Source organism: Panthera tigris, chromosome F3 (genome assembly GCF_018350195.1).
Source record: "Panthera tigris isolate Pti1 chromosome F3, P.tigris_Pti1_mat1.1, whole genome shotgun sequence".
Lineage (NCBI taxonomy): Eukaryota > Metazoa > Chordata > Mammalia > Carnivora > Felidae > Panthera > Panthera tigris.
The window spans coordinates 39,313,652-39,329,864 of NC_056678.1; the positions used below are offsets into that span (position 1 = coordinate 39,313,652).

General features: G+C 39.9%; 1 protein-coding gene across 5 annotated transcripts in view; it reads left to right on the forward strand.

Moving 5' to 3' along the window:
- NR5A2 (nuclear receptor subfamily 5 group A member 2) overlaps positions 1-16,213 on the forward strand; it is a 124,321-nt gene that overhangs the window by 69,493 nt on the left and 38,615 nt on the right. For all 5 annotated transcript variants that reach the window (XM_042976465.1, XM_042976463.1, XM_042976464.1 and 2 more), the window contains exon 6: positions 1,308-1,455. In XM_042976465.1, the coding sequence (XP_042832399.1) occupies positions 1,308-1,455 (148 nt within the window). The remainder of the gene's footprint in view (positions 1-1,307; positions 1,456-16,213) is intronic.

Consider the following 16,213-nt stretch of genomic DNA (forward strand, 5'->3'; position numbering starts at 1 on the left):
TATTTACACAATAAAAAAAAAATCCATTCTGCCTTGTTTTTAATTGCAAATTCTACTCTAGGGACTCGTTCTCCTGCTTAGGAGGCAGCCCTGTGCCTTCTCCTGGAGAAGCAAGTGCAGTCAATTATGGTAATGAAATGTCAATAAATATAAAAATTTAATACAGTCTGCTCCGGGTGAGTGGCAGATGAGGACTTGCCTCCCAGACAAATTTGCTGCTGCTGCAAATATTAAATGCACCTAAAAGAGTATCTGGTTGCCTGAGAGCTCTCCAGTACAAAAAGGATGGCGGTATCAGGTACCAACTGGGCTTTCCCATTATGCTATAATTGCAGCAGCAAAGCCAGTACCATCATTGACAGCCATCCCAACATCTTAACTTATTATTCTAAGCTGAACTTTTTATGTCCCCATGAATAATCTAAGATTGGTGCATTACAGCACCTTTTTTTTTTTTTAATGAAGAAGAAAATAAGCCTTTTTTGTTTTGTTTTCCAAATCAAGAAATTCTTTTTTCTTTTTAAATGTTTATTATTTTTGAGAGAGAGAGGAAGAGAGAGAATCCCAAGCAAGCTCTGCTCTGTCAGTGCAGAGCCCAATGTGGGGCTTGAACTTGAGAACCCGTGCGATCATGACTTGAGCCAAGAGCAAGAGTCAGATGCTCAACCGACTGAGCCACCCAGGCACCCCAAGCAGTTATTTTTCTTAATACAATCATTGCCGTCTTTAGAGAAAAATGTATTAATCATCATATGAAAAGAGTTGTTGCTTTGTAGGAAGCAACAAGCTTAAGAATAATCTAAATGTGATTCTTTCATCATCCACAAGCATGCATTCTTGAACGACTACTTTAAAATATAGTCTCTTAAAATAAAAATAGAAACCTATCTCTGCCTTCACTTTCCTCATGCACTGGTTAATATCATCACGTGCTCACAGAATGCTATTCTGGATTCACTTTGTATGGATCGTACATTTTTCTTTAAACTTACTTGTGAGAGTTAAAAATTTTAGCCTACCTGGTAATGTCTTGTCACAATAGAAAAAAGACGAAGGTATATACCTGTAAAATTTAGGTAGGCAAAAAATCTGTTCCCTACAAAACTTATCAAAGTGATTAGGTTTTTTTCAGAGTAATTATGATACATTTCAAAATAATAGCATGTGTCCAACTATTTTCACAGGTAATGTCTCCTCTGTTGTAAATCTATAGTGGAATCTGATTTTACCCACAATTCTTAAAAGTTTCAATTAAAATACATGTTTCTGATTCTGATAGTCACTAAAACTGTCATTCTGTGTTGCAGGTGGACTATTCCATAATAGCATCACAAGCTGGGGCCACCCTCAACAATCTCATGAGTCACGCACAGGAGTTAGTGGCAAAGCTTCGCTCTCTACAGTTCGATCAACGAGAGTTTGTGTGTCTGAAATTCTTGGTGCTCTTTAGTTTAGGTAAGGAATCCTTTCTCATACTACGTACAGCCAAATGTTACTATATGATGCCAGTCTCGGAGTGTCTTGAAGTCAATGCATGTTTTTGTTCTACCAAGGTAATGCCCTTCTTTTCAAATCACGAAATCTTCAAGCGTGAATATATTTTTATGTATATCCTTCTGCATGATTCATAGCTTGTTAGTAGGTGGGTTAGGGGTGGAAAAGGAGTTATTAGACTGGAGTCCTGAATTTTCTCTCATAATGGACATAATGAGTAAGCAGCAGTTATATAAAACTGTGTCAGAAGGTTGAATGGAGATTGCTTAGGAAGGACGTATGGTATCGAATTGGAGCCATCCTTCTGCTTTTGATGATTTCTATGTGCCTTTTGTTGCAGCTTGCAAGCTACTGCTGTTTTTACTGTAAATGATGGATAGTAATTAAAAGCCTGTTTCTTAAATCTCTATCAGGATTAACCAGAGAATGTTTATAACCAGATGCATCACTATGCAAGTATAAAAGATGATGGTTGTCAAGGGGAAAGGATGCTTCTTTAGGAAAGCTTTGGAGAAGAAAGATAACTAAGCAAGACAGATTGGCTAAATCAAGGTTCTCAGTGAGTCAGTTGAGAAAAATCACCACTGCTTGGAATAAAAAAAGGATTAAGGAGATGGATTTTTATTGACTTCAAAGGAACAGATTTTTCTGCCTGTCCCACACTAGATTTCTGTATTTTGTTGGCTTAATAAAGCCAACTTAAATAAACTTTTTGCCAAGTCCATTTATTACTTATTGGCAGACAGCTGAGGGAGGCAACTTCCCCCGAGTGAAAACACTGCAGAAATCAGATTTACCAACATATGTTTTTTCTTTAGTCTTCAGTTATAAGATAGTTGTGAATTCATAGCCGAAGAAATAAAACAATAAAACAAACTGCGAAGTAAAACAGATGTGTCTACTCTCCAAATTTGGTACTTTCATTTTAAAATTCTTCGTGACAGCACTGCACAACTGTTGCTAATAAAGGGATAGTTTGAAGTAATAGAACCAGAGTTAATTTTTCACATGTAGTCAACATTTAAAATAAAAAGAACGTTTTCATATTTTGGAAAATGTGATAAATATAGCAAAGAGAAATGTTACTGAAAATTTAAAAAGACAACAGAATTTCATAGATGTGGTGTTCAAAGGTTTGCAACGCCAGGACTGGATCCTGTGTGGTTTCTGTATTAACCACTATAAATAGGAAAGTTCTACTCAAGTAAGTCTACATCTTTTACCCATGAACAGTGTTTAGAAAATCAAGAGGAAGATCGCACAGGCCTACATGCTGTAATCTCACAAATCATTCTGGTTTATGGCAAGATCTTCGTCTTTTCGACTAGCGCCTTTTGATCAGTAATTAAATGGAAAACGTGGTAATGTATGTGTAAGAAATCTTACAGCATCTTAGGGACAAAATATTTAAAGAGAGTCCTGTCACTTCAATCGTATTTTAAATTAGGTGAATAACTGCATTGCATTTGAAGATGGAGAGATTAACCATGAACCGTGTTTCGTTTTCCTCCCTTTTAGTCTTTCCTTCATCGTTTTTCAAAATTCTTATGTTCTCTGCCAGTACAATGGAAGTAGGGGGTGGGATGGTGGTCCTGAAGTGTTTGTAACCTCTGAACCTTACAAATTACCATCCTGAACCATTGGGCCCTATATTTACCAGAACCTCAGCCACACACTCTCTTATTTGATTGTGTTCAAGAGCTAGTAGGAGATCAGTGTGGCCTGAGGGAAGCCTCAGTTATGGCCAGAGTGGTGGGCAAGAGCCCAGTCATGGAATGTCTTAAGGCATTCAACAAATGTGTACTGAACCTAGACACCACTGAATAACGAGCTCAGTGTCTCTTAAAACTACACCTGTTTGTTGCTTAAGGGGAAAAGAGGAAAGCATGGCTTTCATGTCAGAGGTACATAGAGTTTTGGCTTAGAGTTTATTTTTGAAGAAGCAAGAAACAGTAACTGGCAATAAAGTGCAGGTAGTTTCCAATTTGCACATGGAAAACATTTTCCTCCAGAGAGACAATAAATAAGCTTTTTTTGGCAGTTTTATTGAGGTATGGGGACAGTTAACCTTTAGGTACCTGGACTAACCCCGAACACCTGTTACTCCTGTAATGGGAATGAAATCCTAGCAGAGCCACCTTTCAAAGGCACAGCAGCGTCCAGAGTCAGTACCTGCTATCTCAAACCCTCATGAACCTTGCAAGCCCCAGCCCACCCCAGCCCACCCCAGCCCCATCAAGTCTGAAAACGGATGTTTTGATCCCAGCCCAGCCTTGAGCCTCTCTGATCCTGGAGGAAAATGAGGACTTTGTGGACTGATCAGTGGTCAAGTGCGGCGCTGAAAGAGGATTATAGTAGTATTCTCTTGGGAGATGAAACAGTGTTTCCCACCTAGATTTGGTGAGGGCAAGTAGGACGTGAGCCCAAGTAGGCACAACATTTTAAGCCAGAAGATTGGCTGATGCAAAAGCGTGAAGGCAAGTGAGAGCAAGATGAGTTCAAGAGCTAGTAGGACATCAGTATGGCTTGAGGGAAGCCTCAGTTATGGCCAGAGTGGTGGGCAAGAGCCCAGTCATGGAAAGTCTTAAGGCATTCAACAAATGTGTACTGAGCATTACTATGTTTCTGGTGTTAAGATAGGCATTGGGGATGCAGTGGTTAACAAAAAGAGGTGCCATGGTCTTCATTCTCTGGGCATTTAGAAAGTATAGCCAAATTCTTTAAAAAAGGAGTTAGGTGGGTAATGTAAGTTGATTTGCTTTTCTGGAAGTGATACGGAAAGTGGACTGGAGAGGAACAAGGATGGAAAGTATATTTGGGGTTCGTTTTAACAGTCCATAGGATGCAAACCATGGGATAATGACAGTTAGGAGGAAGAAGTCCCACATGAGTCCCAGGTTTCAGGGTGCTTGAACCAGAATAGAAGACTCTAGAGGACGGGGTGCCTGGGTGGCTCAGTTGGTTAAGCATCCGACTTTGGCTCAGGTAATGATCTCATGGCTCATGAGTTTGAGCCCCATGTTGGGCTCTGTGCTGACAGCTCAGAGCCTGGAGCCTGCTTCAGATTCTGTGTCTCCCTTTCTCTCTGCCCCTCCCCTGCTCACCCTCTGCCTCTCTCTCTTCCTCAAAAATAAATAATCATTAAAAAAAATTTTGTAAAAGAAAAATCTAGAGGAGCAATAGTCACTTAGTTGAGCCAAATCAAGTTCCAGTAGCAACCATCCTCCTCCCAAAAGTCATTCTTCACTAAAGCTGATTCCTGATTCTACAAGAAGCTAATGACAGGACTAAACTTAAAAGTATAGTTGGCTAAAAATTCTCCATTCTGCTGCCTAATTTTTTTTTCTCTTCCTCAAGTTATATCCAGGAGCAGATATCAATTGGTTAAGCTGATTGAATAAAAGTAAAAGTAAAAAATGCCCTTTCTCTCAGGATATTTTTGTGTATATAATGTAGTAGACTCTGGGAGCCCAGTCTGCTAGTTAGTTGTAATGTTTTCTTAAAACACTGTTAAATATATCTTCCTCCATGAGGTAACATAATTTGAACCCATTGATAATTTGGCAGAAAAGGAGATATTCTAAGTTGGCCATTTACAACTGATGACTCAAGAGAAGATAAAATAACATTTTTGAAGTTTATATATCGGTTTGTAGTCCCACCTTCTAAAAGGGAATGAAAGTGACCGATGAAAGGGAATTTTCTGTCTTTCACCAACAATGCAGAAGTAAATCTCGTAGAAGATGTGTGTGGAATCATGACCCTCAAATAACGTCATTACTGCATGCATTCCGAAGACATGAATTCCCACAAACTTGATCTCCTGAAAACAAAGGCAGAACTGGGAAGCTGACCTGGTTTTTAACTACAGCATCCTGAATGGTGTCATTATATGTCCAAGCCCATCAGGAATATTAGTATGGGTTAAGTGCTCAAAGGAACGAGTAACCAGAATGTGCCAACTAAGAGGTTACTCTCTGGCCTTTGGATTTTCTTAGCCTCGAGACTCAATGGTTAGATGCCGCTGGACTCTTGTTACCTCCCAGGTGGCTAGAGAAAGTACTAGAGGCCTATTGCCTCTTATCTTCCCTAATAAACGCCCTTGATTTGTTGTCAATTATTCTCTTCTCTGGCTAGCCAGTATTTCTCAAAGCACTCTTTTATATTCAGCTGAGTTAAAGAGATTGTTATTCTCTTTGAAGGGATTTTCCCAGCCTAAAACGTAGCTAATATCTACCCCAAGTGTAGGCTAAGTGCACTGAAATGGTGGAAGATTCTGCTCTGCCCTGCAGTGTTTCTGTGCAGACATGCTCTAGACTCGGTCTCACTTGAGGTTAGAAATTGTCCTTTACTTTTTCTCGGTATCCCCGGTTTTTAGCACATTGCCTGGTACACAGTAGAGACTTAACAAAATGTTACTGATGAAATAGATGCATAAATGGATTTCCTTAATTTTAAATTGAAAACAAAGCCTTTACCAAAGTGGGTTGTACCATGTAGTAGGAGGTAGTTTAGCTAAAAGTCATACCTCAGGTGCAGGTTAGTTTTCTGAGACTAGTTTTTTCAGAGAACTCTCTAACTGACACCTCAAAATTAAGTTATTTCTATTACCAGTTTGCATTCTCCCAGTGTATGAGGGGAAATGTTCATTTATTAGCTCCTTGGGAAAGCAAGTTTGCAGAAAATCTAAAAAGAACAGTAATGACTAAAACCAGGTGATAAATGCATGTCTGTTCCAAGCAAATGCAAAATCATAGGCTTTCAGCCCATGTTAACTAACAGTAGTTGAGGAATGTTGTACAACTCCTTGACATTGATGGAATCTTGTCTACAACTTAAATGGATGGACAAAGTCATATTCTTTGTTCATCATGGTAGCTCTTTGCTTCACACCAAATTTCTAAATTTTGAATGAGGCATTGATTATACCACCCCACATCCCAGGCAAGAGTCATCCGCATGGAGGCATTTGCCCCAGGGAAGATGCATTGTGGTTGCCTTGGGGGAGGCTCAACAGGGAAAGCTACTGCCCATCAGATGCCCTTCACGAAACTGCCGCCCGAGCCTTCTTGGTAAGAAGTGCTGAACGTGCTTAATTCAAGAACGAAGCTGGCTGCAGGGCTGTTTGCCTCATCTCCAGGTTTGGTTCAGGCATTCTCTAGTGTCAGATCACAAATCCTTTACTTTATTCTTTTTTTTTTTAATGTTTATTTTTGAAAGAGAGCACACGCGCATGGGAGTGAGGAAGGGGCAGAGGATCCCAAGCAGGCTCCGTGCTGACAGCAGAGAGCCCAATGTGGGTCTCAAACTCATGAACCATAAAGATTGTGACCTGAGCTTCATGAAGTTGGACGCTTAACTGACTGAGCCACCCAGGCGCCCCAACTCCTTTACTTTAGAAGAGTTAAACGTATTACCTCTAATGTAAATTACCATCCAAGCCTTTGGTGAAATGTCTGAGACTTAAACTAAACAAAGAGTGCTCTACGGTTGTTCTAGTATTTTTAGTGAAGCAAAGACCTCTTATCTATCAGGTTAATAAACTAGAATGTCCATGAACACAGGAAGTATATTTGTTTTGCTCCTAGCATACCACTTGACATAATATAGGTTTTTAATAAATATTTATTGCATTCGTGAATGAAAGAAGGCTTTACCTTCCAACTTCTAAGTTAAAAAAAAAACAAACAAGTAATGGAAACTAGAAAAATTAGCAAGAACAATAATAAAAATGCAGGCACAAAATTTTAAGAGAGAGGCTAGAAAATAGATCCTATGGATAAATATTAGAGAATGTGACATATTTTTTTAGTTTAGAAAGTAAAGCTATAAGTCTTCACATTATGAAAGGGGTTTTTATAAGGAAATTAGAGACTAAACAGAGTCTTCCTTTGTGAATAAAATAATGAATGGAATTAAGTACTGATGATCAGTATTTCGGTTCTGTTTGAAACTGAGACACTGAGAGTGTCTGATACCAAAATGAGCCAGAGAAGGAAGTGGCAGGAGTGCTTTTCTTTGGTAGTGTTAATAATAAAACATCTTCAGGTGGGAAATCACTCAGTTTCTCTCTTACAGAAGGAAGGGACCTAAGACATCGTCTCCCTCCCATTTTGGAGTTGTAAAAACTAGGTGATTTATTCAACATTATAGGACCAGAGCCAGGTCTAGAACTAACAACCCCAAATGCTAGGCTGTGTTTTCTCTGCAACGGCACAGTATCTTCTTCACAGTCATTTGAACTCATCAACCAATATTTTGAAAATACTACATACATACTAAGGCGCCATCTATATAGACAAAATAGAAAATTCTCTAAGGAATATAGACCAAAAAGAAAACCAAACTCTAATGTGTAAACAGGGGACTGTTTTATGTAAATTTCCCATCTTTATTGAATGAAAATGCTAACTAATAATAAAGCTTTTTACTTCCCTTGGCTTCTAAATATATCATAGGTTGTTTTTTGTTTGTTTGTTTCATGATGAGGTGAGCTCTGGGTTTCAGCTTCAGGAAGCTTGTAGAAAGCACTTGCCTCATAACCTTGGTACCTCCCTCACCAAAGAATTCCTTCTTATAGTTACTGTTGCCTAGAGGTTTAGCATTTTCTCTGGATTATTTACTGAACTTTAGGAAAGCTAAATGATCATAAGCCTTCATTGCTTGTTTGTCTCTCTTCTTATCTACTTGAGCTCGCTCCTTGTAATGTTAAAAGGAGAAAATGAACAAAAGTAACTTGGTGATCATACTCTTTCCCTTTGGTGGTCGTCAGCATTAAAAACCCTCAGATAGAAAAGAGAGGAGCCAAACGTGTCTTTAAAGTTCAGGAGATGAAGCTCCTTGGTGGGGAGAATTGGTAAATTCTACCTTCAGGTAGAACCTTCCACTCTGCTGAAGGGGCCCGCCATAACTCTGTTTGTGCATTATGATGTTGACATTGTTAATAGTAAATAAAATTGCACTGCGTTTACGAGCTGGAAAGTGTGGATGAGTTCAGTCTTTTAGGTGGGAAAATTTAATTTCAGCAATTAGCTTTCCAGTAGGCTTAGTTTTTGATGTAATAGGTATTTTTTTCTTTATTTGAATTATGTGTAGTAATTCTGCTTTACTATTTAAATAAAGATCTATCCTTTGTTTTCCTTTCCTAAGAATATCATTTCTCCTCCTGATTTTCAATATCAGAACCCAGCCAAGATGCACTGTCCAAGCTCCCTGCAAACCAGTTGGTCAAGCAAAAATGCCAACAGGGAGACAGGTTTCATGTGACCCAAGCTCAAGTCAGCATCTCTGTGCAGAGCTTAAGACTTGATCACAAGCAATCACATAATGGGAACTCTCTCATCACTGTGAAGACTGGCATATATATACACTTCATTTGAAAAATGAAGGCTTTATAAATGGGCAAAGAATTGCAGAGCAACTAGTGATCTCACATCTCACTTGATAAGAGACTATAAGGACCTGTATGAATATTAAACGTGGAGTCATTAAGAGACTTGTAGAGGCTTCTGTGTTAACATAGCCCAGAAAGCATGGCGGTTCAGTCAGGGCCCCTGAAGGGAAGACTCCTTGCTGTTTTGCTCAGTAAGAAAGACTATTACGAAGCGACCACCAAGGTTGGTCTGTCCTGTCCTGTCCTGTGCTGAGAAAAGACTTCACCATGCATACTCCCCTCATGCCACCTGCTTGGTTGTTGGCTCCCCTTGGGCAGCATAGCCTAATCGTGCAGAGGAGGGTGAAAACTGGTTGATTAAATTGCAGTTCCACCTGTGAACCCAAGTCCGGACGGTAGCATGGCTTTGCAGTGTAAATCGTGACGATGCTTTTCAAAATCCCACCTCCTGTGCAGAGGAAATAGTTTTGCAGGGTCACCTGATGATTGGCCAGTTATGGAGTGGTCTTGAGAAAGAAAAGTTGTTCTGGCCTGGGCTGTGTCAGGATTCCTGCACCTGCCTTTCCTGAGCTCCAGACCCCTAGCGGGTGTGTGCATGGGGGCACAGTTGGTGTCCGGAGCTCCCTCAGCACTTCCAGAGTCACCTGCAAATGTCCTGGAGTACACTGTTGGAGAAGGAAGTGTAAGGTGTTACAAAAAGAAAGAGGATACCCTTTCTTTTTTTGCCCAGCTCTCCAGAGGCCCAGCAGCTTGTTGGGTCTGAGACTTTCTACCATCATAAGTGTCCCTGTTCGCAGAGAGGTTGGGGATAAGGGTGCAATAAGAAAGCACAATTTTTTTTTTTTAATTTTCTTAATGTTAATTTGTTTTTGAGAGAGAGAGAGAGAGAGAGAGAGACAGAGCATGAATGGGGGAGAGGCAGAGAGAGAGGGAGACGTAGAATCCGGGATGAGAGAAGTAGAGAACTTCCATGCTGCTCTGCCATCTTGGCCCCTGATTGGGAGACACAGAATCTGAAGCAGGCTCCAGGCTCTGAGCTGTCAGCACAGAGCCCGACGCACGGTTTGAACTCACGAACTGTGAGATCATGACCTGAGCCAAAATCGGGCGTTTAAGCGACTGATCCACCCAGGAGCCCCAAGAAAGAGCAAAGCAACAGGAACAAAGGGAAACATGAATTTACCTTTCACTTTTTTGCAACATTAAATCTGGTTAACAAAAGAGGTTTCCAAATCCAACAGAGAGATTTGATCACAATGGTTAAACTCTGTGTTTGCAGTGCCTAAAGCAAAATGGACCATTCACTTTATAAATTAGAGAATGAGAGCGCAGGTATAGTTTGCTATAAAGCAAATCTCCAGCTAACCTAGAAAGTGAAATAGGAGTGCCTGGTCCCATTCCTTAGTTGACTGCCTCCCTCCAGAAGTGTCAGAAAAACTTCAGAAGGGTGGAAAAACAGTACAAATTTCTATCTGCGCGTGCCAGCGTATGTCTGTAAATATTCAGTTTTGAAACCAGCACAACAGTCGGCACATCACCAACTTCTGTTTACCTGGTATCTGTGTAAAAGATGGTCTTAACACAGCAGAAAACAGCCTTCCCATTATGTGGTAATAGTCCTTTCTGAGGCTGGTCACAGTATCTGCTTTGTTCAGCCTTCCTCTAAGTATGACCATACACTCCCCTGTGCAAACGCTTCTGTTTGTACATGTACACAGACGTGCATGTGCCACACTTCTACATCCGCTCACACACACACTCGCACTTACTGGCCTGTCTAGCGATGCAGTGTGCATCTCACATCGTCACCCAAGTGCATTGGTTAAATTGTGCCTCCTGAAGTCAGATAAGCAGAGGAGAGATCCCAGGGTTCTTCTTGTAATTAGCATTCAGTCTCTGCTTTTACCTTTTCATATATGATATTCTAATTTAGAAAAACACTCACTAGACACTTGTCAAATAACTATGCATATCTTCATACTAATGCCTCACTGATATATATGCAGCTGAGGGTAATGCTGGCAAATAAGCATTTCCCAAAATTTATGTAATCATTTGAAATTCAGAAAAGATTGATTAGCATTCAAGGGATGCCACCGTTCAATATTTACACCATAGAGATTTGGCAGAAGCAAATGATGGCACATAAAGTTGATGCTTGTCTTAATTAAATGCAGTATAATAGGTGTTGTGTGGATTTTTTTTTTCTTTCAGTGAGCAAAGCAGTTTAGCAATGACCAGATATAATTCATTTTGGAGTTCTAAGTTTGAACTTAATCAATACGTATTTACAGCCATGGAAGAAGTGATTATCATTTGTTATCTACTGGCACGAGAATATAATTGCCTAAATAGCATTTGTTTAGGCATATTTCTGAGTAGCTTATGCTTAAAAAATATTTATTATTTTTTAGTTGTTAATACTAATATTGTCATTTTGCTAACTACTGCTGTTTAGTGAGATGATTTTTCAGAGCTGTATTGGCCTGGCAAACTGGGACTCACCAGCAAGGAAAAAGATGTCAACCCTGACTGCTCTGGTCGGTATTTCTCTCCTCTTCAGCGGTAACCCCCCACACTGTTAAAATCTCAGAATGCAGTGGCTGTGCTAGTCCAGACTCCAAAGAGGCTACATGGTTAATGTGGTCAGTGTAGATCTGACATTCTAGTGAACTCCTGGGATGTGGTTTCTAGAATGGAGTCACTCAGTGACTCACTTCTGAGGAATTCATTAAACTTCCTTTTTGTTTTTTTTTTTTAATATTTATTTATTTTTGAGAGATAGAGAGACAGAGCACGAGCAGGGGAGGGGCAGTGACAGAGAGGGACACACAGAATCTGAAGCAGGCTCCAGGCTCCGAGCTGTCAGCACAGAGCCTGACACGGGACTCAAACCCACAAACTGTGAGATCATGACCTGAGCCAAAGTCGGACGCCCAACTGACTGAGCCACCCAGGTGCCCCAAACCTTCTTTCTAGTTTACTGCTAAGATCCAGTGAGTCCAATCTTGAGTTCTGGCCGTGTTTGGTTAAGAGGGTTAAATTCCAAATAGAACAATTCATGACAGGAACCAAGAACAAATGTGAAGTTTAAAGGTCTTTCGTCAGTGTGAAAGAGTGAATCCCACAATATATGTTGAGTGTCTACTATGTGCAAAGCCAGTGTCCTAGGCAGCATATGAACTGGCAACCTACAGTCTTTCCAAAGAGAGAAAGTCCTCAATGTGATGCAGAACCGCACTTAGGACCCAGGGGACACTAATGAAAAAGGTGGAATGCATCGAGTGGAAAGTCTAATACACAACACATCATCGCAACACTGCATGATGCATTGACCACAGCTTCTCTTCCATTCCTTTTCCTCTTCCCACTGAACCAATGCATGCTCCACACACACATTAGTCTCGTCTAGCCTATTTTGTCAAAGAAAATACCTTTCTCAGGGTGCCTGGCTGGCTCAGTCAGTAGAGCGTGCGAGTTGATCTCCAGGATGTAAGTTTGAGTTCCATGTTGGAGTAGAGATTACTTAAACATAAAGGAAAAAAAAAAAAAAAAAAACCACTTAAAAAAAAAAAAAAAAGCCTTTCTCAATCCTCGTGTTACACAAATCCGACAGCGATCGGAGGCATGAAAAGAGTTGGGACACCGTGCATGTGGTCACCAAGAGCTCCAGCAGGGAACACCATGCCTAACCCCCCACACCCTCTGCTACCCAGCTTTCTGACAGAAACTTTGGCCTCAGTCCTGAAAGGAAACCAAATCCTAGAATTTTACCATAGAAATGAACCTGCAACGTGTCCACCTCTCCCTTCTGGATAAGAAGATTGAGACTCAAGGGGTTAAGTGACTTGTGCATAATCGTGCGGAGTCAGGGCTCACACTGAAATTTTTGGATACTACACACAGGAAAAGAACACAGCCATGGATTTCAGTAATTCTTGAAATACCACTTTTACATTAGTTTCAAAATTAGGTATCTTTTTTTTCTCTTTTTTTTTTTTGCAGCGGGGGCAAGCATCCTTTTCAACTGAATCTAAAAATGTCATCATTGTGATGCATAAAAATAATTTTCTAGAAGAGTAAAGCATGCGCATTACCTTTTATTGCGTCAGGGCTGTGTTACGCACGCTGTGTCTGGGTGCCCTGAACTTTGGAGGAAGACAGCTGGCCCACAGTAGCTCATACTTTGATTCTCCCAGCTTCGCTGGGGGGACACGGAGCTCTGTGCCATGCATAAAGGTCAGTGTGACCTGAGTGACAATGCTGACCTCACCTTGGACAGTTCTGCCTAATCCCTATGGAGCATGGCCACATTCTAGCTGTGTATCATTTTGTCTGCCTTGGTAATAAATAGTCATTGATAGCACACCTGAAATACTCCTTTCTCTCTACTGTTTGGCCTAAGAGAAAATAACTATTATGTCAGTATTACTGTCTACGTAGGACTTCTTTTTCTAAAGTACCGAGTTTTTCTTTTATTTTCACAAATTGTAGTCAAATATATACAACACGAAATATGCCATTTTAGCCATTTTTAAATGGCATGAAGTACATTCGTATTGTTTTGGAAGATCTTTAATCGTCCAGCATTAAAACTCTGCACCCATTAAATAATGACTTTCTGTCTCCCCTATCCCCCCACAACCACCATTCTGGTTTACATGCAGAACTTTATTTAGAAAGTATTTTTGCCTGTAATATTAAAAGTTACAGTGATTTTACGGAACATGACTAGATGCACAACGTGGCTAGCCTGCCTAAGGAGTGGCAAGGAGTCTGAGCCCGTGCTCCAAGCTAGGTTTCCTGATTCCAGACTTGTCACTCTGTACCACACAGGAAAGGAAGTCTTAGGGTGTGGGTCTGGAAGAGTAATGCATGAAATAGCAACAGAGGAAAACGGGAGGCGTTCAAAACTAGCTCTCTACTATGGAGGTGGTGTGGCCTAGTGGTAAAGACTGCAGACTTGAGCTCGGTTTTTTCTTTTCTATTTGCATCCTTAGCCAACTTGCATCACCTCAATTTCCCCATTGGTAATATTGAAATCATGATGGTCTACCTAAAGATTGTTGGGAGAGGTTAAATGCAGTAGTTATTGTGGAGAACTTAGCACATCTGACACACGGTATCGATAAATTATTATCATTTAAAGCATCTGTGTTTACATCAGCAAAAGTCATCTAAGTGAAGGTTCCTTATTGGGAAATACCTCTTCTCAGATATGATCTTCTTGGATCTACAGATTATATGAAAAAGGCCTTCCTCATGTCAGCAATAACTGCTATGTGAATTCAGTACCAAGCCACAGTTTAAAATCTTTGATCTACTAACAAAAGGAGCCATTATGACCTTTGGTATCTTGAGAGATGTCAGAGGAAGCAAACTCAAGTCACTCCCTTTATTTTATCTACTGCAAATCCCAAGATCAAACCAAAGTCAAATAGTAAACAATTAGTCCTCTGTCTAGGCTGGTGAGGCCTTACATAATGATGATCTGACAAAGTGGAGTGACCAGGTGGACACCTGCTCCCTGGAGAATGCTTATGCCAGGAAATTCTTCAACGTTTTTCGTCTGATTTTCTAGAATTGGAAGTGTTTATAGTTAACTTTACCTAAAAAGTTTGAATTTCTTTTCTCAGACTTATACATAGTCTCTAAATCTGATGGGTAAACAAAAATTGACTTCAACCATACAAAACAGAAGATTTCACTTAGAGGAGCCCTACTACGTCTTTTGGAACTAAAGTCCTGGGTAATTTAATCCTTCCAAGGACATTGTTGGAATTTGAGAAATGAAAACTTTTTAGAGCAATGAACTTTATTCTTTACTTAAGACACGTTTGGCAAAATAATATGATGCCTTATTAATAAAAACTAGTAATAGTAATTGTATAATAAAAAGAATATTAACAGATTCTCCCCTCATATTACTAGCTTCAAGTTCAAGGGACTAAGGGGGTGGAAGAATGAGTGAGGATTGAAACATGAACTTGTGCATGGGTTAAAACGTTTTCACAGTTCAAAGATGTGGAACTTTGAAATCCAGTCTTCTGGGTTCTACCACCTAGAAGCAGAATAACAGGCATGTTGGCAGAATCCCTAGTTAATAACAACGTGCAAGTCTACTAGGATCTTTGCTTCCTTGGCTCTAAAACGTGGACACCAGTGACTATCTTGCAGGTTCTTGTGTCAGATGAGTGCATCATGTCTTGGTTCAAGATAACCTTCTCTGAGAAGTCTGCACAGACAGACTCACACTTCTTCCTCTGAATTCCTGTAGCTTATTACACAGATCTCCACTCTATTTTGTAATTGTTTTGGATGGCCCACAACCAGAGTGCCAGGTCTGTTTTCATTCTATATTCCTAGCACTTAGCATCATGCCTGGAATATAGTTTGTATTAAAAGCAATACTTAAAAACAAGCAAACAAATGTGATACTTGCTTAATTAGTGTGTTCAATTATAATAGCTACCTCTTTGGTTTTCTTAGTATAATAGCTGCCTCTTTTGTCTTCTATGAGCAGAGCACCTTACACATATTGTTTCTAATCCTCACAGCAAATCTTAGACAAGAAGTGAGCTGTTCCTGTTTTACTACTCTTCTTTGAGAACAGAAGTCAAACAACTACAGAAAATCACCCAGCTAGAAACTAATAGAACAGAGACGTAAACACACCTCAGATTCCAAAGTCCAGATTTTTTCCACTACTCACTGCTGCTTTTTTTGGTGAAATGATTGCATCTGTACACCATAAAGCACTATACAAATGCTTGTCATTTATTATCAAGATAACCCCTTCTACATAAAGTAGACCCATTATGAATTTGGAGGAAATCTGATCCTTCTGGATATTTCATGAAAGTCCCTTCTTAATGGTTAGCAATGCCTTCTCACCAACATCCCTCTCAAGGTTGCCAAGAGTGGTTTCATCCAGGGCTGGTTCCTATTTACCAGTTTTAGGAATGGGATTGCAAGTTTTATCACTGCAAAGTCAGAAGCACTGTTGAAATTATAGGGTATTTATCTTTCATGCTGACTCTATGCAGATTTTCTTTTTAATGTGAAGAAGCATCTGGTGCCCAAATTCCTATCTTCTTACAAAGCTTTATTGTGAACAGAAGCTGATAATTTATCAGAGATTCTTAGCCTGGATTATTAACAGATTCTCCCTTTTGTTTAATATGGCTAGCTTCAAACTCAGAGGACTAGACTAAGTCGAGTAAAAGAACAGGAAATGGACATTTAAAAATGAATTCGTGCATGTTTTTAAGTGTTTTAAGAATACCAAAGTAAAAGTTTCAGCATGTAGTCTTTAGTATGTTCTTG